General features: G+C 35.0%; 2 protein-coding genes and 1 long non-coding RNA gene across 3 annotated transcripts; all 3 read left to right on the forward strand.

The window, feature by feature from the left end:
* Positions 1 to 2884, forward strand: LOC143731396 (CD48 antigen-like). Its single transcript, XM_077222270.1, has 4 exons — positions 1 to 101; positions 857 to 1165; positions 1295 to 1555; positions 1723 to 2884. Exons 1-4 carry the CDS (start codon positions 41 to 43, stop codon positions 1812 to 1814), a joined length of 723 nt encoding a protein of 240 aa, XP_077078385.1. The 5' UTR covers positions 1 to 40; the 3' UTR covers positions 1815 to 2884.
* A 2985-nt stretch (positions 2885 to 5869) lies between these two features.
* LOC143731394 (CD48 antigen-like) lies at positions 5870 to 14488 on the forward strand. Its single transcript, XM_077222269.1, has 7 exons — positions 5870 to 6031; positions 9496 to 9804; positions 10051 to 10326; positions 10583 to 10708; positions 11114 to 11154; positions 12312 to 12368; positions 12557 to 14488. Exons 1-7 carry the CDS (start codon positions 5980 to 5982, stop codon positions 12728 to 12730), a joined length of 1035 nt encoding a protein of 344 aa, XP_077078384.1. The 5' UTR covers positions 5870 to 5979; the 3' UTR covers positions 12731 to 14488.
* A 3810-nt stretch (positions 14489 to 18298) lies between these two features.
* On the forward strand, positions 18299 to 19718 carry LOC143731232 (uncharacterized). The gene is made up of 3 exons (XR_013200719.1): positions 18299 to 18441; positions 18598 to 18709; positions 19627 to 19718. It is a non-coding gene; the product is annotated as an uncharacterized LOC143731232 (long non-coding RNA).
* The last annotated feature ends 4157 nt before the right edge of the window (positions 19719 to 23875 follow it).

The following is a 23875-nucleotide window of genomic DNA, read 5'->3' on the forward strand; positions in this document are numbered from 1 at the left end:
GATTTTCAGTTCTTTTTTTTAATCTGTTCATTTTGTGAAGATGGCAGTATATCACCTACGCGTATTTCTTCTTTTTCTTTTTCTTCTGACCTTCAAAACGGGTAAAAACACATGTTCATTATGTTGATTGATCATTAATGATTATTGTGACAGTGATGACTGCACAGGACATGGCTCGGATACAGTCAATGTACATTTATTGGCATATCTAAATGATACCACTTTATATAACATTTTTATACAATTATACAATTTAAATTTATTTTGTCAATCCTTATATTATTATTTATTTATTTATTTCACTCTTTTTTAACCCAAATGCTGGGTTCAGCCTGCTGGGTAATGTTTTATTATTTTTACCCATGTGCTGGGAAAGGTAGTCAGCTCTACCAAACCAACTACTTCATTATGGGAGCCAAAGGAATTACTTTTTTAAATATCAGATTAATACACAGGCATGAAACAATGCTCTCTCTAGACAAAAAGACAACAATGGGCTCTAGACTACAAAACAGGCAGTTAGCTTATTTTAATACCGAATTATTGATAAGTAGCCTTATTGTAGCAAGAAATGTAACAAGTATGGATATATTTATTTTTCATAAATATCACACTTGTATGAAAAGGGTACATGGGGTTCATGCCTCAATTTTCCTCCTTATATTGTTTATTTAGGTAATCAGCAACAAATATCTCCAGATGTGTGCATTATAGCTGTATTTAAATTGTATTAGGCTATTAGTTTTATTAAATGTCATACATATTATTTTTTTGATCATGCCCATTTCAGAAAAATGTGTACAATGGGTCTAGTGAATACACCAGCTGTACTCAGAAACTCTTTCTCTCTCCTCAGGGTTCAGTGCTGAGATCTCTGTGTTTGTGAAGACGGGAGATTCTGTTCAACTGGATATACAGACACAGAAACTACCAGAGTTTGATCTTTTATCCTGGAGAAATGATAAATCAGAGAATATAGTTAAATATATAAGTGGAACTAAAGAAGTAAAACGTCACTCTTCCTACAAGGACAGAGTGGATTTCAATGATGAAACCTTCTCTCTCACACTGAAGAACATGCAGAAGACAGATAGTGGACTCTATACAGCGAAGACAAGTGGAGAATCAGAGATAAATATTGTAACACACAGAGTATCTGTTATAGGTGAGTGTGATTTTGCTTGGCGTTTTCATATCATAAGACTCATTTATGTTGACGTGACCAGCTATTGAAATTGGACAGCTTACAATAGAGTGATGTATGATATTGTAAAAAAAACTAAATGTGTTTCAGACGCTGTGGAGGATCCTGTTCTTACTGTAAACTCAAACTCCAGCAGTGACTCCTGTACTGTGAACTTCACATGCAGAGCTCATGACCTCATGATAAACTCTAGCTATCAGAACAACAGCTGCTTTCCAGGGGAAGTGACATCACAAATCAACACTCTATTTCTGCACTGCAGTGAGGAATCCATCATCTGTAACCATAGCAACCCAGTTAGCTGGAAAAAAGACAGAATAAACATTACACAGCTCTGTGTCAATAATAAAGGTATTCGGCCAAACACACACACAAATAATACATTTAGAGTGCAAATGAACATCTCTCAAATAAAATATCTCTGTTTGGTTAATAGTCTAACTGATGCATTATTGAGTGACCTCAGAATACATGAACTGACAAATGCAGTTCTTAATGACATGTGTCTCACTTTTCAGAAAACAACTCAAGTGACAAGACTGAGCCAACCTTCCAGTTGTTGACATATATTTTGGGGGCCGTGTGTCTTTTATGGGGAATTGCATTATAGTCTTTCTCTGTTGCAAGTGTAAAAAAAGGTACATCCATGTTGACTCTGGTACATCCATAAAAAGGTACATCCACCATGAACAGAGAACCAAACTGTTCTCTGTTCATCAGTTTGATCTCTTGTGCTAAAATAGTAATTGAAAAGTAAGTTGAAAATACATTTACACCGTTTTTTCCCCTCTTTTGGTCAATTTTAATTCTGTAGAATACTGTGTGATACACATCACCCTGATGGATTCACATTTAACAGCCTACGTCTTTTCTCTGTTACACTTTACAATACGGGTGCACTATGCATAGCATGTGTTAATGTATGACTCAACTACATTTATTAATGATTACTGCATCAGCAACTTTAAAATGTCTATATAATTAAAAAAATTAGAAATATATGAATTGCTATAAATTAAATGTGCAATTATTGATTACATAGTATTACCCAATAGTGTAAATTAATGTGTTTATCACCACAATGGGTAAAAGTTATGTACTTCAACTTTCAGGTGTCTGATTTAATGAATCCTTAGCTAATGATTTGCAAATGTATCATTATGTTATGACTTTACTTGTCGAGGCACATGACTATTAAATAACTGCCAAGTAATATGTCATTTTTGGTTATAGGTTATGGGGCAGTTGCACATGCAGTGAATGTAATGTCAGAGAATGTGTTTGAAGGATGGTTTGATTAGATTAACTTCTGAATAACCATTCTGTTTGTCACAGAGCAGAAATTTTTCTTTTTGACACTGGTGTCATACACTTATCTGAGGGTTTTGGTTTTTCAGCAAGAGTGAATGGTTTTGAGTGTAGAGCTTCATTTTGACCTGAAAATAACATGTTTGGGTAATTGAGTTAGACGTTATGGATTTGTGTTTTGAGAATACGATACATAGTTTCATGAAATGTGTTTAAGCAATCAAGAAAAACTGCAATGTCAATTGTGTGTCCTTATACTTATTACTATATTATTCCTCATTACAGTATGACAAAATGTCTGTAGTTGGCCACCAGACGGAGACATTGCAGTAGACGATCTTTAAATATATTAAAGACCATTTGCCTTGTTTACCTGGTGTTAAGATTCGATTTAATCTATTAAAGTGCAAGTGTTCAGTGCTACACACAGATGGGGTGGTGGCGCAGTCGATAAGACACATGCCTTTGGTGTGAGAGACCTGGGTTCGAATCCACTGTGAGACACCAATGTGTCCCTGAGCAAGACACTTAACCCCTAGATGCTCCAGAGGTGTGCGACATCTGACATATATAGCAATTGTAAGTTGCTTTGGATAAAAGCGTCAGCTAAATGAATAAATGTAAGATGGAAACAGTACTAAAACAAATGGTAACACTTTAGAATACGGTTCCTTCGTTGATGAATAACTACACAGGAACAAATGAGTAACACAATATTAACAATCTAGTAACTACTATTAACTAAAAATAAATTCTAATTAATTAATTAGTAAGTAATAGCACACAGATGAAAGTAGTAGTTCACTATTAACTAATCAATAACTACTATTTTTTTAATGCTTCCCAGAGAACTACTGAAAAAGTTTCATAATTCATGCAAAAACTAATCAATAACTAATGCAGGACAAATGACTAGCACTACATTAACATTTTAACTGCTACTGTAAACAAATAAACAAGGTTTATCAATATGTAATAGCATAGCAGACTTATGATTTGGGAAATAATTAGCCTATGCTCTCTCCTAGAGAACTATTTGTCAACTGAATTATTTTAAAGAAATGGATTTTTAAATGCAGTTGTCAGGACCTTACTTGTCCTTTGGCCAATTTTCAGGCATTCCTCTGGACTGGCATTGAATCACTAGAGTCACGGTGACTACTGGAACATATTGAGTTATCAGCCATCCAAATACCGTATACAGTTATTTTATTATTTAACCTACCTCACAAAAAATATGTTGTTATGCATGTCTCCTTGCTCATATATGTGTGTGCAAATATCTTGTAAAGGATTAGAAGATTCTACACTTTAGGATTGGCTTTTCATTACTAACTACTGTAAGAATTTTGGTAACTAACTAGTAATGACTCAAGTGTTACTGTATACTTCTAAAGGAATTACTAATTATTTGGATCCGTATTCTAAAGTGAAGATCATGGTAACTAACTAGCAATTGCTAAAGTGTTACTACATACTTCTATGGGAATAACTATTTAAAACTTCACCAAAAACCTCAAAAGTTTAAAATAATTAGTAATTTCTTTAGAAGTATGTATTAACACTTTAGTCATTACCAGTTAGTTCCCATGATCTTCACTTTAGAATATGGATCCAAATAATTAGTAATTCTTTTAGAAGTATGTAGTAACACTTGAGTCATTACTAGTTAGTTACCATGATTCTCACAGTAGTTCTCTGGGAAGCATTAAAAAACAAATTAGTTAATAGTGAACTACCACTTTCACCTGTGTGCTATTACTTACTAATTCGTTAATCAGAATGTCTTGTTAGTTAATAGTAGTTACTAGATTGTTAATATTGTGTTACTCATTTGTTCCTGTGTAGTTATTCATTAACGAAGGAACCGTATTCTAAAGTGTTACCAAACAAACAAAATTTTGCAAATGAATTGAGATCATCTGTTTTGAAGCATCCGCTACAGAATGACAACAATGTCATCTAAAAATGCATAAACAATGTATCTGACCAAATGTTAAAACAATGTACCTGAACACGTGAGATGATCTACGCTTGATACAAGTAACTTTTAAGTCACAATTTAGAGTCACTGCATTAGATAAATAAATAAAAAATTCAAAACAAGGGACAGATTTTTAAAAGAAAGATGGAACTAACACATTTCAAGCAAAGCATTTTTCAATTCCCCCCCCCCCCCCCCAATATTTATAAAATTGATACACAGCATTCCTATAGCTCAGAGGTCATAGGTTCAATTGGAATGCATAATCTTATAACATGTGTACAGTATACCTTCAATACAATTTAAGTCATTTTGGATAAAAGCTTCTGCCAAATGCATAAATGTAAATATATTGTTCAAAATACAAGACAACATGTTTTGTCACTTTGCTGTGGTTGTGAAACACTATAACGTGGGAAGTGAGGGCAACTGACTTCCACCCTCTAAAAACTACCAAATGACCTCCTGACTGAAGTCACTGCACAAAAAAGGCCCAGAGAATTAAAGTTAGTTCTGAGAAAACATCTAGCATCGTTTGCTTGCATACAGTTTGCTGCTTGGTTTGACATTTTGTTAATTTGTGTGGCTTAAGTGTGTGAATATTTCCATACTGTAAGCAATATGACCATGACATGTCACATGTGTTTTTTTTCCCAGTGTTACTTTCTGTTTCTGTCCACATCTAAATAAGGTTATTGATATTACCGTTTCTCATCCTTTATACATTCTGATCAACTTTTGTTTCATTAGTCTAATAGTGCACTCACACACACTGCTGAGTAGGAAGGGTTTTTTGCTGAAGCTTCAGCTGACTGAGCACCGGAAAGTTTGCTTCTTTTTTTAATGTTCATGTTTCCTGCACAGATCATGTGGTTCTTTCATGTTGCACATTTCACTATTTCCAGCCTTCTGTGACTTCTGTTTCTACACTATATGCATCTTGATGCAAGTAGCAGGATGTGCTGCTAAACGTGTAAAAATGTATCAGAAAGTGTATTTGGCTGAATTCATAAGTGGTTTATTGCAATGCTGTAGCCAGGAGAAAGGAAGGGAGTGGTGTAACTTTTGATATGTAAGGTTTTTTGTTAAAAGAAAACTATTAAGAACTCTCTGAACAACACACACAAAAACTTTTGTGTTTTCGTGTTTTATGGGGACTTTCCATTGACTTGATTTTTATTCTGTACAAACTATATTCTATCCCCTAACCCTACTCAAAACCGAAACATTCAGCATATTTACATTTTCAAAAACACATATTTTAGAATGACTAATAAACTGTTTTCCTCATGGGGGCATCACTAGGTTTTCTGGGCCCCTGTAGAGCTCGGCCCCCAATGCCCTGCACACAGCGCCCTGCCCTCCAGCTTATCGACACGACTCTGAGGCGGATGAGGAACTTGCTTTAGTTCTACATGCTTCATGTTTCCGCTTTTACACATAGGAAGCCACAGCATTCATTTGATCTTTTTAGTTTGTTACAATGGCAGTAAATCATCTACTTGTATTTATTTTTCTTCTGGCCTTCAAAACAGGTAAAAGACATGTTTGTTTTATAACTGTTGATTGATAATGATTATTGTGACCGTGATGATTAAACATGGTAAGGCTCAGATCACCATATTTATTAGCACATCATCTATAGGCTACCTCTTTATATATATTTTTATAAAATTATACAAATTTACACTTATTTTGTTTAATCTGTGTTTTTTATTATTCATTTGTAAAAAATATTCTGAAAGAAACTTACCACACTTGAGTTCTTATGTTAGACCTCTATTACAAGCAGAATCATTTTTTATTTTATTTTTATATATGAATCATAGGCGTGAAGAGTGTTGTGTAAGGGAGAGATGGTTGGTCACTAAATGTTTTGCAGTTCTGATCAGTGAGGTTTACACCCACAGCTCTTACTAGCTTGTCTCTATTGTCTCTACTAAGTTCTTTATACATCCCTGCAACATTTAATACATAAAATAATTTAAGACATAAAATAATTATAAATGTTAGTTAGATTATATTCTGTACCTGTATAGTGATTTATGTTTATGCTGAAACATAATTAACATCTTTTGCGTGTCATTATGTGTATTGAGTTGGTTCACACGATTTATGTTTCAAGCTTTAGGAACATAGTGGCTGTGTCACATTTTAAAGGCCATCTCCTCTGAAGGTTTGTTAGCCACATAGACGTTTCCTCATTGCATTTGAAAGTCCTAAAAAATCTACAACAATTTACACTCCACAAGGAATAAAAGTCAATCTTATAATGGTTATTTTTCTGAAATGAGACATACGTATGCGAATGACAAATATGACCTCTAGAAGATGATCGACACTAGCTGCATCCCAGAGGCTGGATCCTTGGAGCGCTGCATTTGAAGGCTTATTGCATCACAACGAAGGCTGTCCCAAGTCAAAGGCTCCTTCAAATGTGTCCTTTGTTTCGCGGGAAATAAAGGATGGATCCTTTGCATCCTACCCTATACCCCAGAATTTATTGCGTGTCTGATTACAGGATTTTTTTAGAGAATTAGACTTGTATTGGCTTTCAGCTTACTTAATCTAATGTATTGTAAAAATAATGTTGACTATCTTACAAAGATGCGATTTACAGTTTATACTCATTATGTACATAAATGGATCAAGGTGAACATATTTTGACAGGTTTTGAACCACATTTTGTTTTACACAGTTGAATATAACTTTCAATTAAAGTCCAATACAAATGTTACTGCCGCACATCAACAGCTGTCACAGTTCCTAGGCAACAAGAACAGTCCTCAGTAGGTTACACAGTCCCATTAACAATGTTAGATCCGACCTTCACTGCCTTCGAATGTGTAGCCTGTGAAGTCTGAGTGTTTCGAAGGATGCAGCCTCTGAATTGGGTTAGCACTGATACTTCCTGGTTTTCATTGAGACAGCCCTTAAAAATGGCAGACTTCCTGACCAGTGCCCTAACTACTGAACTATGGGAAGCTGATTGAGCTCCCCGCACTGCCTTCAACTGTGCACATAAAAAAAAAAATATATACTTTGGGTTAAGCAACTGGTTTGCATCTCTTCTTAGCATTCCTCTGCCCAAGCACACCCTCGACACTTAACCACAATGGTTACCCCCCAAAACACCAACATAACAGAAATGTTCAAATACCAACGTAATCAAATTAAACACTAACAGGACTGACTGTTTTAACATCTTGCTAAAAACAAATGTAATAACTCTTTATTTAAACATTTACTCTCCCTATCCATCTTTGTACAAAACTTGATAGAAAGTGGAAATCATGTTCCCAGTTTCTTAATGCTATACTGTTACATAGATACTCATCTAGGTTTTGGAGCAAGTAATAAAATAAAAAAATTAATAAAAAAAAATATCCATGGCGAGAAAAAGGATGATCCAAGCTTTTGCTCAAGAATCAACACACAAACACCAGTCCAACACAAGTAACTTTTAATTTGTAATCTCCAAGTGGCCAAAAGTGATGTCCGCCGGAGAGGGATATTTGTTTTTAACATGACCCTACAAGTTCAATTATACCATCAAAATGTGAAAATATGTTTTTATATTTAATAAATATGAGTCAAGAACAAAACACAAAACTTAGTTTAGGTATTTTTCAGCAGCAGGTTTTATTTTACTATGCAAATAAATGCATAGAAAAAAAAAAAGCTCACAGAAAAACGTATGCATTGACTTCATCATAATATGTTAATATTTTGTTGATTTTCTCTTGTTTTTACGTGTTCATTTCAATGGTTCATTTAATTTCTTTGTATGACAGCCTATGTAAAAATTATGTTGCACAATTTGGTATGTTTCATTGCGTTGATATCACAAATAAAACGATTGACTCCAAGCAAAAAAGTGCAATATGCTTACAAAATCTTTAACAAATAACATTTTAAATAACATTTGAATAAAGGGTGAAGATTTCCATTTTCCTAAGCTGGACATCACTTTTTGCCACCACTGTATAATAATAACAGACATAAGAATAAGTAATAATAATAATAATAACAATAGGGACGGCCACAATAAACAAAACTTAACTAACAAGTCCTTTAAATTACCTAATAAAAGAAACCAAGGAAAAGGGCTATGCCCTCACGAAAATAACATATTTCCCGATATTTGATTGATCAATATATTAAATGATATAAAAGTATATTTGAAATTAGTATAAAAAAGTATATTTGTGTTAATATATTACTATATATTAAATATTACATATGGAATTGCCGCTTTTCATATATTGAAAAATATGTGACGATATATTCATATATATATATATATATACAGTATATCATAATGTATGTAATTTTATATTCAGTAATCCACTTAAAGGGTTAGTTCACCCAAAAATGAAAATTATGTCATTAATGACTCACCCTCATGTCGTTCCAAGCCCGTAAGACCTCCGTTCATCTTCAGAACACAGTTTAAGATATTTTAGATTCAGTCCGAGAGCTTTTTGTCCCTCCATTGAAAATCTATGTGCGGTATACTGTCCTTGTCCAGAAAGGAAATAAAGACATCATCAAAGTAGTCCATGTGACCTCAGGGGGTTAGTTAATTTTTTGAAGCATTGAAAATACATTTTGTTCCAAAAATAACAAAAACGATGACTTTATTCAGCATTGTATTCTCTTCCAGTTCTGTTGTCAATCTGCATTCACGAGGCCAGTGACACTTCTGACGTAAGACGCTGCTGACGTGTTATCTGGTGCGTCCGTGTTTTCGGGTTCAAATAAATATGTCTGGTTAAAAAAATGCAAGTCTTCCCCTGTGTCGAAATCCTTAGACATGTTTGCAAAGATTGTTTTGTTTACAGCGTGTGTCTCCCTCAGACTGTAAACGAAGCTCGGGCGCACCAGATTACATGTCAGCTCGTCTTACGTCAGCGGACTCATGAAATTTCAGAAAAATGTGTACAATGGGTCTAGTGAATACACCAGCTGTACTCAGAAACTCTTTCTCTCTCCTCAGGGTTCAGTGCTGAGATCTCTGTGTTTGTGCAGACGGGAGATTCTGTTCAACTGGATATACAGACACAGAAACTACCAGAGTTTGATCTTTTATCCTGGATAAATGATAAATCAGAGAATATAGTTAAATATATAAGTGGAACTAAAGAAGTAAAACCTCACTCTTCCTACAAGGACAGAGTGGATTTCAATAATGAAACCTTCTCTCTCACACTGAAGAACATGCAGAAGACAGACAGTGGACTCTATACAGCAAGAGCAAGTGCAGAATCAAACAAGGATATTGTTACATACAGAGTTTCTGTTATAGGTGAGTGTGATTTTGCTTGGCGTTTTCAGATCATAAGACTCATTTATGTTCAGTCTTTTATTCTTAGGACTGCTGTACAATACACGTAGTTAAATTAAATGTTAAAATTAAATATTAAATATAAAAATGTGTTTTTTATTCATCATTTATCTGCCAACGTTTCAGTCAGTACATTCTGTAAACAGGAATTGGACAGCTTACAATAGAGTGTGTATGATATTGTAAAAAAAACTGAATGTGTTTCAGACGCTGTGGAGGATCCTGTTCTTACTGTAAACTCAAACTCCAACAGTGACTCCTGTACTGTGAACTTCACATGCAGAGCTCATGACCTCATGATAAACTCTATCTATCAGAACAACAGCTGCTTTCCACGGGAAGTGACACATATACTACTACTAGTGACATCATATAACTACACTCTAACCCTGCACTGCAGTGAGGAATCCATCATCTGTAACCATAGCAACCCAGTTAGCTGGAAAAAAGACAGAATAAACATTACAAAGCTCTGTGTCAAAGGTATCTGGTCAAACACACACACACACACACACACACACACACACACACACACACACACACACACACACACACACACACACACACACACACACACACACACACACACACACACACACACACACACACACACACACACACACACACACACACACACACACACACACACACACACACCATTTACTCATCAATGTAAAATCAAATATCTCATTTTGGTTTACTAAATGATATGTTTAATGATATGTTTCTATTTTTCCAGGGAATGAGGCTGAGACACCTCTCCGGTCTTGGCAATATATTTTAGGGGCAGGGGCAGGGGCAGGGGCAGTGGCAGTGGTAGTGTGTCTTTTGATAATTGCATTTCTCTGCTGGAAGTGTAAAAAAGGTATGCCCATGTTGCCTCAAACATATTTTCTTATGTTTATGACAATGTTTTGCACTTACAGAAATGTATTTGTTCTTTGCTGGTGCCACAAAAGAAGGAAAGGAAAACAACAAATTCAAGAATATTCATAATATTTAGTAAAATATTAAATGCAATACAAAGGGTTACTACTAAATACTAATGCAATAATTATCTTTATTTATAACTGAAATGGTTTACACTACACCTGTTTTTTACACAGTGTAAAACAAACTTTTCTGTAAAAAAAAAAACAACACAACTTTTCTATCAGATGCAGAAGGTCCACAAATTAGAAGACGCACTGATTAGAGCAGTTTGAGAAATTAATACATTCCCTTTTATTTTGATGTTGATATATATTATTGTACATTCTAAATCTCATAGGTGCCCAAGAGGCTGAAAGTACAGTCTATGCTGCAGTTGAGGTAAGCTTCACATTACTATTCATCATTTTGCTCGCAGACTCTATGAATATGTTGTCATGCTGTTATTTTTATTCATGTTATGTTTTCTATTGATGTTATCAACATGAATAATTGGTTTCATATTTAGTGCCATATTTGTCAAGCAAATGTATTACTATGCAGTATAAACAAGATGCATAACCAAATTATTTAACACATAAACACATAATTTATCTTATGGCAATGTTTGACTTTGCATAGCAGAAAGTGTTTAGACACATTTCGATTATAAATAATAACTATTATTGCTGCTTAATTTTTCAAACCTTCTCAAGAAAACATTGATATGCTAAATCCTGAATTAATCCTTCTGCTTTTTTACAATTTTACTTTTTTTTGGCACCAGCAAAGATTTGTTTCACTTGCAAATAGAGCAAGAGTAATATAATACATGTCATGCATACAGGTTCACAGTAAAAATGACTGTAGATAAAACTTTCTGATTGCTAAAAAGGTATGTTCATATGAATGTGTGTAGTATAAATGTAATCCAGATGTACTACATTCACCATATTATCATTATCATGTGATCCACCGGCGTCAGTTGCGTCACTTCACTGTCATTCATAAATCCTCTATGGCCTCATGGGATAGTAAAGTGTACATTGTATGCGCACTTCAGAATCTCGGGAGTATTAAGTCATACTTTTTTTCTACTCTTTTATGAGTTCGGACATACTAATCTTGTCACATACTGTTTTTCACCTACTATATCAAGAAGAATGATCATGCGCTTCTCTTGTCATGCCTCCTTGCTTCCTTTTGCTATGTCCACTAATTTAGTCCTTTTCTGAATTCAAGAGTAGCTAGTACAGTATACAGTTCCGAATTCAGAATCCGACTTGTCCTCGTTCAACTAAAAATTTCCTTCCTTTCCTCAAATGTCCTCTGGATTGTTTTGTGCCTGTTTGTCTGTGTTTTTCACTTTCTTAGTGATAATCTCTGTATTAGTCTTGTTGTGTCTCCACGTTGTTTCAGCTAACTGCCTTATCCAGAGACTTGCTTCTCAGCTGGTGTTGCTCTCTTTTCAAACTGCCTATCACAGCGTGGCAAGCCTAAGCCATACTATTAGTTTTGAAAGAACATTATAAATAACATTTTTGAATTGAAAATTTCAGACCCAAGAAATGCAGAAAACCAAAAGTGACGGTCATACATATGTTTCTCCAGAACGGGTGAGAATAATCTAAAAAGTCAACAGGCTAAGATTATGAAAAATGCTTCTATTAAATGCTTGTTTTGTTAACTTTAGGTTAGTGAATGTTTGATTGAATTGTCCTTCTTTATTTTAGTAATTGTATAGCTAAGCATGATTATTAAGGGGACATTTTAAAAATACCACTTTTTATATTTAATTCATAAGGTTCGAGATCAGACACAGGAGCAACAAGGAGATAATCGACCCAACACAACCTACTGCACAGTAGGACAACACCAAAAACCTGCAGTCCCCATCGAAACAGACCTTACAATTTATTCAATGGTGTGCAAACAATCAACCAAGAAACCACCCACCATTTCATCTGATGACGCATAACATGAAACCCTGGCTGTTTGTCACATGGGGAAGTTTCACAAGGGCTGATCTCAAAATGGCATCTTACTCTTATTATCTCTGTCATATCAGCATATGGTGGAAATAATAAGAACAATATTCTAGTATGCTATTCTGAAATTAGAATCAGAATCAAAATCATAAAAAATCTGTAGTATAAAACAGCAGATGGATATAATATTGGCCCCACTTTCCATGTTATATTTAATAATTATACATTTCAATTTAAACGGGTATAAAGCCAAACAAGTTAATTCAGTACTGCAAATCCAAAAGGCCTATTACTTACCAATGCCTAGTAGCCTAAGTCTTCCTAGTGCATTTTGACAGATATCCACTAGATGGAGACATCGTATCTTAGTTCTATACCACAGTTCCTGGAGCTGCACAGTTTAGCTTCAACCTTAATTAAATACACCTGATCCAGATAAATCCTTCAGGCTTATTTGAACTCTTTGTTAAAGAGTTACCAGCTACGAGGTGAATAACAACATTACAAACTTTTATTTGAAGCAAAAAACAAAAGTCGGATTTAATTTTTTCCCCCCGATTTTCCAAGTTTTCTTCACAAATTCCGCTGTTAAATATGATCATTTTAAAAATAGTAAAGTCATCTTTATTTATATAAGGTCTTTTTACAATAGATTGTTTCAAAGCAGCTTTACAGTGATAACAGGAAAATAATGCAACAAAATTTGTTTCTGCTGTAGAGCAGATCTAGAAGAAAATTGTGTCATAGTCCAGCTTAAGTAAGTTCCGTATTGATTCATTTCAGTTGTAAAAATGTTATTTATTTAGTTCATTTATTTATAGGCTACAGCCGCTCAGAAACCAGGCTCATTCAGCGGGCTAGTTCTTCTCTGGCCAGCCTACATTAAAATAATGTGAACATGGCTTCAACAAAAAAGCTTATAGGCCAAATTAACAACCTAGTCGTAGCTCATAACAGCAATGTCTTTAAAGGTTTATAAGTTATTGTTACAAATCCTTTTCTTTTTTTACTCCCGGATCCGACTGTTGCACTCCTGTTACATTGGAATCTCAGGAACCATTTGATGTAATTATCTGATGGTGTAATGGAAAGCTGTATCCTTTTTAACTGGTTATTCAAGTGTTTGTGTTCGCATGGGGAGTTGCAGCCTGTGGGAGATTGTTAGTATAGTCTATTGTTTATTTGAATAATAAACACTGACTTAGGACAGAACGGTTTATCTCTTTTTATGTAACAAAATCGTCACAGCTGCGTTAATAAAATAAAAATGTGTCGCTTATAGCCCATTTTAAAACCAGTGTTCATAAAGTGCTTTGCAGAGAACATACATTATGTATCCTACACACATTAACATACAGGTCCTATCAGATTGGAAAAGGTTAGACTTTATTTGTATTCACTTGCCTTGTTTAAAGCATGTAGGCTATAGTGAATACAAATAAAGTTTAACCTTTTCCAATCTGATATATAATTTAAGGCTTAATGCTCTAAAATGTAGGCTAATTTCTTTAAACTAATGTGCAGGAATTAAAATCTATTTTTGATATAATTGTTGAAATAATGTAATTTCTGTTTTAGTTCTACTGTTAATTTAAAATATAAATAGACTGAAATTTGCAACATGTTAACAATATTTTGAGTAACATTATTTTCATTAATTTCCAATGTGTGTGTGTAGTTTTTAATGTGAATAAAATCTTGAATGAATTGAACGTTTTGAATGTAAATAAAAGTAATGTGAAAATAAAGTCCAAAGGTGGTTTTTCTATGTGGGATCTCTAGGTCTCCTCTGAACGAGGCTTTAGTGCAAAAAACTCTATTCGTGTTTGGTTTAATGTATGTAGAAAGGGGACGTGGGGCTAGACCGTGAAGAACTTTATAAATTAAACAGCTATTTTTAAAATGAATAACATTTTCAAAAGCATATTGTATTTTTTACAAAATATTAAATTGATGGGATGACAGTGGCTTTTGATCGAATATTTTTATTTTCATTGAAAAACGTGACACTACATTTCAAAAGAACTTTGTGGAAAAGTATTTTTTGTGGAACCAATTGTGAGTCAGGGATTTTTTTTTTTTTTTTTTACAAAAGTCAGGAAGTTGGGTTTACCTTTATGTAAACAGTCATGTTTTAGATAGTAGAAATCCATTGCTAAAAATAGCATTATGCATATTGGCAGTAGGCTATAAGGTACAAAACCTATAGGGTTCACATTTTAAATATTGATAGATTTATTATTGTCACGTAATGATGAGGTATGGAGCTAAATTCAAGCTGTTTATTAATTAGAGAAAACGATACTTAAAACACAAAAGAAACCAAAATCAGAACACAGTCCAAAGGATAATCCACAACATAAAGACAAAATCCAAATGAGCACCAATTTAACAGTCTAAATTAAGTTAAAGCAAGAAACGACCAAGAACAAGGAAAACCAAAAGGATATACACAAAGGTAAATGATGGGCTAAAAAAAGAATTGTGATTGTAAAAAGAATTGGGTAAAGGGAACTAACTACACAAAGTGAAATTGGAAACCAGGGAGACCAAGGCAAACTAAGAGTCTAAGATAAAAAAAAAAAAGCAAAGACTGTTTTGACATGATAATTATGTATATTTATATCTATAAAATGAAATTAATGTGAAAATATTCAACCCATTCTCACTCCCAAGGCGTCAACAACTGAAGCATGGTCAAGCGCCCGAGGCGTCACATAACAGACGCCGAAGGCGCCCCTTGGCGTCACTCTGTGGCGCATTAGGAACTCCATTGCTTTCAATGGGAAACCTGTGGCGGCAATAACAGACGCGAATTGTATCAGTAGGAAATAGCGTTGAAGAAGTCTCATTCCGAACACATCGCGATGTTTGGCATCAGGTCACGTTTGCCAGATGTTGGTAAGTAGCCTACATAGACATATAGATAGACGCCCTATCACCGCTACTGCCTATTGGCGCGGACGAGCCGTGGGGGCGCCATCTTAAACCGGTCACCCGCTCCGCTCAGTGTAATCTGTTTGGCAGGTGCAATGAGCTGCCAGCGCATTTAATTAATCATATCTCACTGAATACCGACTGATTTAATACAAAATACTACCAATAGTACGGTAATGTTAATTGTTAAATCTTACTTGTGTAAAGTAATCACCGAGTGATGGTCCGCCGATTTGAGCAGGAATATGCTGCACAGTGCTCTGGCATCTACTGCTGCTATGCAACGCAAATAGGAGTATGACCGGTTTAAGATGGCGGCCGCATTTCTTGCGCCTGAGCGGCCAATAGGGCATCTAGTCTCTAGATGATATCTATGGGTAGCCTAGTCGTAAATACACTGTCCAAATACACGGGTTTCTTGTATGCAAACAATACCGGATGCGCGGCATCCAGGGGGCAAAAAAACGCTATCTGTTATGCCGAGTTCTGTAAATGAACATTGTAATTAACGTAGATTTCGCATTGTTTGTAATTTCTTGTTGACTCAATAATAAACTGCAATTTCAGAGTTGGATCTGTTTGTTTGTGTTTCCTATTAATATAACATTATGTAAAACCTCCAACTGTTTACGAATCAAAATCCGGACATACTGATGCATGTATGAATTATCATGTTAGACTAAGTTAGTTATGTAATAGCCTCTATAGAGCCCGAATTTGCTTTTATATAAGTTAACCTTGTTTAAGTTACTTTACGACCTGCAACATATCATGACTGCACACATATAACGTTACTTTACTGTAAAGCAAAGATTTGACGATGGATTATGTAGGAAGTAGTAGCCTACCTCCGACCGTGGCGATTATATTAAAAAACTTACTCTCAGCAATGGTGAGATCTTGCCGGATCCCTACGCAATACCTGACAATCTTTGGATTGTGGATGACAAGAAGTGGCCAGCAATTGTATGGCCTGATATATATATATATATATATATATATATATATATATATTTGTCTAATTCAGACACCAAGTGTGTATACAAGAGAAATGATTAGAGCGTACAAATCCCTTGATGCATACAACTACGTGCTAAGTGGTCATGTGCAGCTCGTCAAATACTTTGATGCTGCACCGGCTTTTTGCGTGTTGAGGTCAGATGTGCTCCCTAGTCAAAGGCAAGTCATTAAAGCCAAGCCTTATGATGCCTGGGTGTATGTCCATACGGGCCTTGGTTACATCCTAACGGCTAACTGCAAATGTATGGCAGGGTACGTCTATCAAAATGTATCTGCCAACAGAAACCCTTTACTCCGGTACGAAGACCGCGGGTCTTTTGCCCCCTGGCTGCGTGCGCAAGCAGTGATGACGTCGCCGAGAAATCCATGTAGGCCTATAATGTTTGCTATAATGTCTTTTCTGTTTGTCGATATTAATCAGATTAGCTCTCTCATGTTCAGTCACTGCATTATATCTGTCATCTCCACGGAGGCTTTGCGTTTCATTGATTTCTAATTCTAAACACATTACTAAACTAACGTGATTAAACACTGTCTGTCACGTGACGTGCTATAGCTTAGGCCTAGACCTTCAATCAGTTAATCATATATATGAAATATATATTCATATCAGGTTCAAAGTAGTAATTAGTTCCAAAGTGGTGTTTGTAGTAGAAGCGCAGTAAGCACAACACTTACCATGCTTTTACCACAGTATTTGCCGTTTTAATGTGTCATTTGTCGTAAATGCACAGTAAGCACAACACTTACCATGCTTTTACCACAGTATTTGCAGTTTTAATGTGTCATTTGTTGTAAATGCACAGTAACCACAAAACTTACCATGCTTTAACCTCAGTATTGGTAGTTTTAAAGTAATATGTGTTGTAAATGCATAGTAACCACAACATTTACCATGCTTTTACCACAGTATTTGCAGTTTCAATGTGTCATTTGTTGTAAATGCACAGTAACCACAAAACTTACCATGCTTTTACCTCAGTATTGGTAGTTTTATAGAAATATTTGTTGTATATGCATAGTAACCACAACACTTACCATGCTTTTAATGCCTAATAATTTAAAATCCAAAAATTGTAAGGTACATATTTGTATACTCGTACATAATCCTGCAGCTTTTACTCCTAGTGCTGTCATTGGCTACTGCCTCAATTCCTGTACATATTTATCGCGATATTTGCAAATCAGTTGCGGATGCCCCACACACTGTCAGAAAGTTTATATTAATTACATTGTATTATTTAAAATTATTACAAATTGGACCCTGTCTGTTCATGTTCCAATGATACATGATGTCTCTCCAAACCTCATGACCTACCTCTGTCTGTTTGCAAGAGTGGAAAAGCTAATCTGACTTGTCACACGACATCAGATACTCGATTATTTTGTCATGATCAGATCAGTTACACTGCTGATAACTGTCCCATTTGCATGTAAATCGTGTTATTTTTGCTTGCTATTAATGACGTACTTTTAATCATGCCCACATATCAGCAAACGTATTACATAAATGCATTTAACATTTAATTATGCAACACTATACAGAAATAAATCCTACTGTTATTTATAAACTTTCTACTTGCTTGTAATGTAATAAAATTACCTTCCTTTCTGTCTTGCAGGATTACTTAGTCCTTTTTTTAAGATCTCTACAACATCAAACTCAACAGCTCTTTTAAGAGCCGACCCTCACAAGAGCTACTAGTGAGCCTCAGTGAATCTTGCCGTGATCAGCCCTTCCCAGGTAAAGATCCTACAAATTTCAATCAGTATTTAATCATCAAATGCTCTCTCCTGAATTGTATGGTAAAATAACTTATTTATAACTGTCTTCATTTCTATGTTTTAAGAACAATAGTAATTGCACATAGAGTAAGTAGAGACTTTTTTTGTTTTACAGCAGAGAAGGAAGACCAGTCCTTATATCAACGCAAGCTAATCGAATGAATCCTTTGTTTCGGTGAGGAAGGAACATCCGGTGCCCAAAGACAGAAAGGTGCGCGTGGCCATTGGTATGTCTTGTATTGAAACTATGCTGTAATATGTAGGCTAGTACATCATTTGATGTTGACAATTTTACGTTGTACAGGTTATCACTTGGTTATTGACCAAGTAAAGCTCTTGAAACAAGTGACAGAAGAGTACGTTGTCTTGAAAGAAATCAAGCATCACTGGCAAAGGCTCAAAGAGACCATGCCTTTCTAAAATATCTTTTAAAACAGGTTGCTGTTGATATGGGTAAAACAGTTTTTTTTTTCAGTACTTAACTTATATTACAGGTGAAACTCGAAAAATTAGAATATCGTGCAAAAGTTCATTTATTTCAGAAAATTCAACTTAAAAGGTGAAACTAATATATTATATAGACTCATTCATGACATGCAAAGTGAGATATTTCAAGCCTTTATTTGTTATAATTTTGATGATTATGGCTTACAGCTATGAAAACCTTTTCACAATATTCTAATTTTGGGGTTTTCATAGCTGTAAGCCATTATCATCCAAATTGTAACAAATAAAGGCTTGAAATATCTCACTTTACATGTAATTAGTCTGTATAATATATTAGCTTCACCTTTTAAGTTGAATTACTGAAATACATTTTTGCACGATAAAAAAAACTTTTGCTAAAAAAAACTTTTCCACGATATTCAAATTTTCCGAGTTTCAGCTGTATGTGCTGCATTTTTATATATACTTCAATGTGTATAATATAATGTACCCTAATTGAGCACATCTGAACATTTTAACCAAAGTCTTCAGGTTTACTTGTAGACATAGGCAGGAGGGTTTGCGGTTGGAGCTAAATCTACAGGACAGTGGACGCTGAGGGGCAGAGTAGCCCGTCACTGCTTTAAATAACACACAACAGAAGCTGACCTGACTGTCCATTAAACTACTTAATTTGAATTGTTTGTTTTACTTTCAGACCAGGACTGGAGAACGCCTGACGATGAGATGTTGAGACTTCTTCCTCTGGTTTAGAAAAAGCTGCACCACATCAGTGATCACATCCTCTGTTCATCAGTTGTACTGTAGGGTGCAACTGAACAAACTGTTTAGATGAGGAAGAAGAACATGAGCCACGATAGAGACGTACAGAGAAGAGCAAGAAGTTTAGCTGTGATAATGAATCATTATTTTCCAACACAATATCAAATCTGTTTTCTGTATCATAGGTGACTGAATATGATTCTCTGGCACTCATTTGTGTGGCTTCAGCAGCTGTGAATGGATTAATGTGATGTTAATGTATTTTGAAGACCCATTTTTATTTATCTTGAATCACATTTGTCTTTATGCTTATTAACTTTATGCTGTGTCCTCCAATAAAGTATTGTGTAATAAAATATGGTGAATATTGTGTATTGAAAGTGGTGTTTGGTACAGTAAATGTAATATTTTATTTGAGGAATTTTAATTTCTTATGAGTTTAGTTCATAATTTAAAAATAAACAGGACATAAACAGTTTTGATCTAGTTAATGACATTTGGGACAACAATGCAGTAAAAGTTGCACATACTTGCATGTGGTGAGAAGTATGCCAGTTTTCAGTGAAATAAAGGGAAGGTATGCGAATACCAAGAGGCTGCAGTGGGTTATATTACTACAAACACTTCAATCATAATTGAAGATGATCCATGTTGATCATTTTAGTACATCTACTGCATTTAGTATGAAAGCATAGATATTACTGATGTCAGGCATATAAGAAGCAATCAGAGGGGGTGAAATAGAAATGTTGGCACTGTTTCTTTGTTGTTTTACTAAATAGTGCATTATCCTTGTGTAATAGTAAAGTGTAAATATATAAATTGATTTTTGTTTACTGCCAACACTGGAAATTGGATAATGACAAGTTGTTGTAGGTTCATCCATTATATTTGTTGGTGTTCATACAAAAAAAGTAAATACATATTAATTGTTATTATTGTTATATATTACAGCATTTCTTTAAAATATTTCCATATCAGATGGTCTCACAATACCCATCAAAACCTAATATAAGCATGATGTTAGAATAGAAAAGCGGGGAAAAGATAAAATAGTCTGGTATTTAAATTGTGACTAAACAAAGTTTGTTGTCCATGATGAGGAGAATAGATGTGTGTAGATTGCACTGCCCTTCCACCCTCAGGGGCCCAGCAACGGCCCCCGGTGAGCAAACAAATACACATTTCAAATGGGTGTAACTTAAAGTCTGGTTAGTGTATCAAAGACAAAATCGGCAGGACAAATGCTTATGCTATGTTTACTAAATAATGTTGGGCACAGTTTTCAGACATATATGGAAAGCTGGCATGAAGGTTTTTTAAAAGTGCTCACAGTAAAATATCACATTTCAGTCTGTCATAAAGGCAGTTTATGTCATAAAGGTTTGCACAATGAACATTTAGATATTCAGTTGTCCATTAAATATATTATTTATTTAAAATGTATTGTTTCATTGCTAAACGTTTTAAACTACATTACCCACATATCTCTGTCATTCTATCAATGGAACAGGAAACGTAGTGCTGTAGTTCATTGAGATGTGCAGAAATGCTAAGGGTTAGGGTTGGAATCTCAATAAAGGAGTAATTTCTCACAACATAGAGACATTTTATAGTTAACTTATTGTATAACTAACGTGATAATAACACCAAAACATACTTTGTAACATGAAGCGCCGTTTTATATGGGTTAAAAGATAGTCCAATCACAGCAAGTTCTGCGATAAAGTCACAGCCAATGACAACCCAGCTGAACAGATGCGTCACACCTACTTTCCCATTTATGGTAAATTATGACAGATCTCTTCTGGTTCCGGCTGCAGGGATAGATTTAAAGGGTCATTCCACCGGTGGAGACATGAATATGTATTGAAAGTGGGTCATATATGTAGTAGAATAGTATCATAAATTTCTAATTTGGGACCTTCTTGGCCGATAAAAGGCAGAAAATGACTTTTTAGTGCTTGTGGATTGTAGACAACAATTCCCATAGTACATTGCAATGCTCAGCTCCGCAGACCACTCCCACTACAGTAGCTAGCTTAACTGCAAGATATTTGTGCAATGAACCTGCCACGTTAGCGTGTAAACAAAATGAAAATAAACTTACTTTACAGAAAGACGACCATTTGACCCTGTAGGCTTTGGCTGACGTTGCCAGGTTGACCGTAGGTATTCTAAAGTAGGTCTCCAGGACGCCGCTATCCACATGGGGTGCAAAACTCGTGTGAGCAACAACACACACCTCCGTGTCATCCTCCGATTCCGTAGCACCGCTGGAATTCTCGGCAGCAGACAGACTCTTGTTCTGTGTCCATTGGCGCACAGTGACAGCACAGGCACCACCAATGTGCCGCAGCTCGAGCCATTGCGGGCTCCTCGTCCGCGGCAGGCAGGTCGTCTGCATCGGCTGTGGTGGCAGCAGCTTCAGCCGCCTCCGGTTCCTCCATAGCCCTCAGCTGCTCGTCGCTATACTGTGGCTCATAAAGGTAGCCACGAACATCCGTTTCTACCATAACTTCGTCAAAATCCAGATCCTCCATAATGCATCCGCCTGTGTATTCAGTACCTTTGTCCATATTTTTTTCTCCCGGTGAAATCAAACGCACTGGCACTGATCTGATAGGTCTGTTAGCGCATTAGGTCCAACCCCCTATGGGCGGGTTTGAAAGGGTGGGAACTAGTGCTTGTAGTCTTCACAGAAATCCCCCCCTTTTACACTTCCTCCTACAATGACGTAAAATGACGATTTTTGCATCATTGTAGGAGGAAGTGAAAAAGGTAAATAGAGGATTTCTCTCATCTCAGGGGAAAATGAAAGAGTGTTGCATGACCATTCAATAGTATGACTGGATTTCTAACAATGGAAATCTTAATGCAAATGGGTGGAGTGACCCTTTAATATTTGGCCTGTTAAATATGTATTCCTTCTAATTAAATAATAAAACTCACATTTAAAAAAAAAGACTCCCGTGTGTGTTTACCATCCAAAAACGAGTTAACACGATCAATGACACAAATTAGTTTTTTTGATTATTTGACTCATGCATAAATACATTTGAAAGAGAAACTTTTTTTTTTCAAAGCAGGAGTAGTTTTGCAGTATTTTGTTTAAAGATAATTACATGTACTAAAGTGTTTCTAACATTTACAGTGTATATATAGTATATCAAAGGTATAAACTTAATCACTTCTTTATGCCATTCTCCACCATCTGAACTCTTGGAATTCAAATAAATGTAACAAAAGCATAATGAATGCACACAATTTAGATTGTAAATACTGAATTCCAATATTTAATGTCAAACTGTTTAAAGACAAATGTTGTGCCAAAACTACTGCACAACTGTATAAATATCAGTTAATTATATACAAAAAATAGCCAGATATAGAGGCAAACTATTACAGTTACACATACAGTAACATTAAAAAAAATCACTATGATGAAGTAATATTTTTTACAAACCAAGAAATGAGATTCAAATTTGTTATGTGAAAATATATTTGTTTCTTCCTCCCTTTAAAGAAGAAATAGGCAGAAACTTAAGCACAACATTTTACATTCTCAACTTTAGTTTTATATCCTTGTGATTATTTTTCACTTTTATTAAATGAAACTAAATGAAAGGAAACTTAAAATAGTTAATGATTATAAATGTCATCAAGAAAATGTTTCTATAAAATACATTCACGGGTATATTACATTTACATTAACCAGGCAGTGATATAATGATACCATAGATGCAATTATGGTGGATATTTACTATAGTAACCACTCTAATAAAAGGTTTAATGAAGCTAAATGCAAGACATTAAGTCCATCTAAATGTAAAGGTAACAAACTCACAAAATAATGTCCAGTTGTCAAGTGTCTCATTTCTGTAATACTCTTTCAGCACCAAACAGAATTCCATAAATATTTATTATTTTCAAAAGGTTTTCCTGAACACTCTCACTATCTTCAATTGTTCAGACAAACACCTGCTATATACACTTGCAGAAATATACATTTGACTATTGCACCATGAAGTCGCTGCATGACTAGAACTAATGGATGTCAATGAATATGTCCTTTACCAAAACTCCTGATGAGCACTGACGCTTATTTGATAAAGGCATTAGGCAAACATCAAGTACACATGCCCAAACAACACCGCACAAAGACAGTAATGAAGTGCACACCA

This window comes from Siphateles boraxobius, unplaced genomic scaffold (genome assembly GCF_051911475.1).
Source record: "Siphateles boraxobius isolate OS27281-9 unplaced genomic scaffold, OSU_SipBor_1 86, whole genome shotgun sequence".
Taxonomy (NCBI): domain Eukaryota; kingdom Metazoa; phylum Chordata; class Actinopteri; order Cypriniformes; family Leuciscidae; genus Siphateles; species Siphateles boraxobius.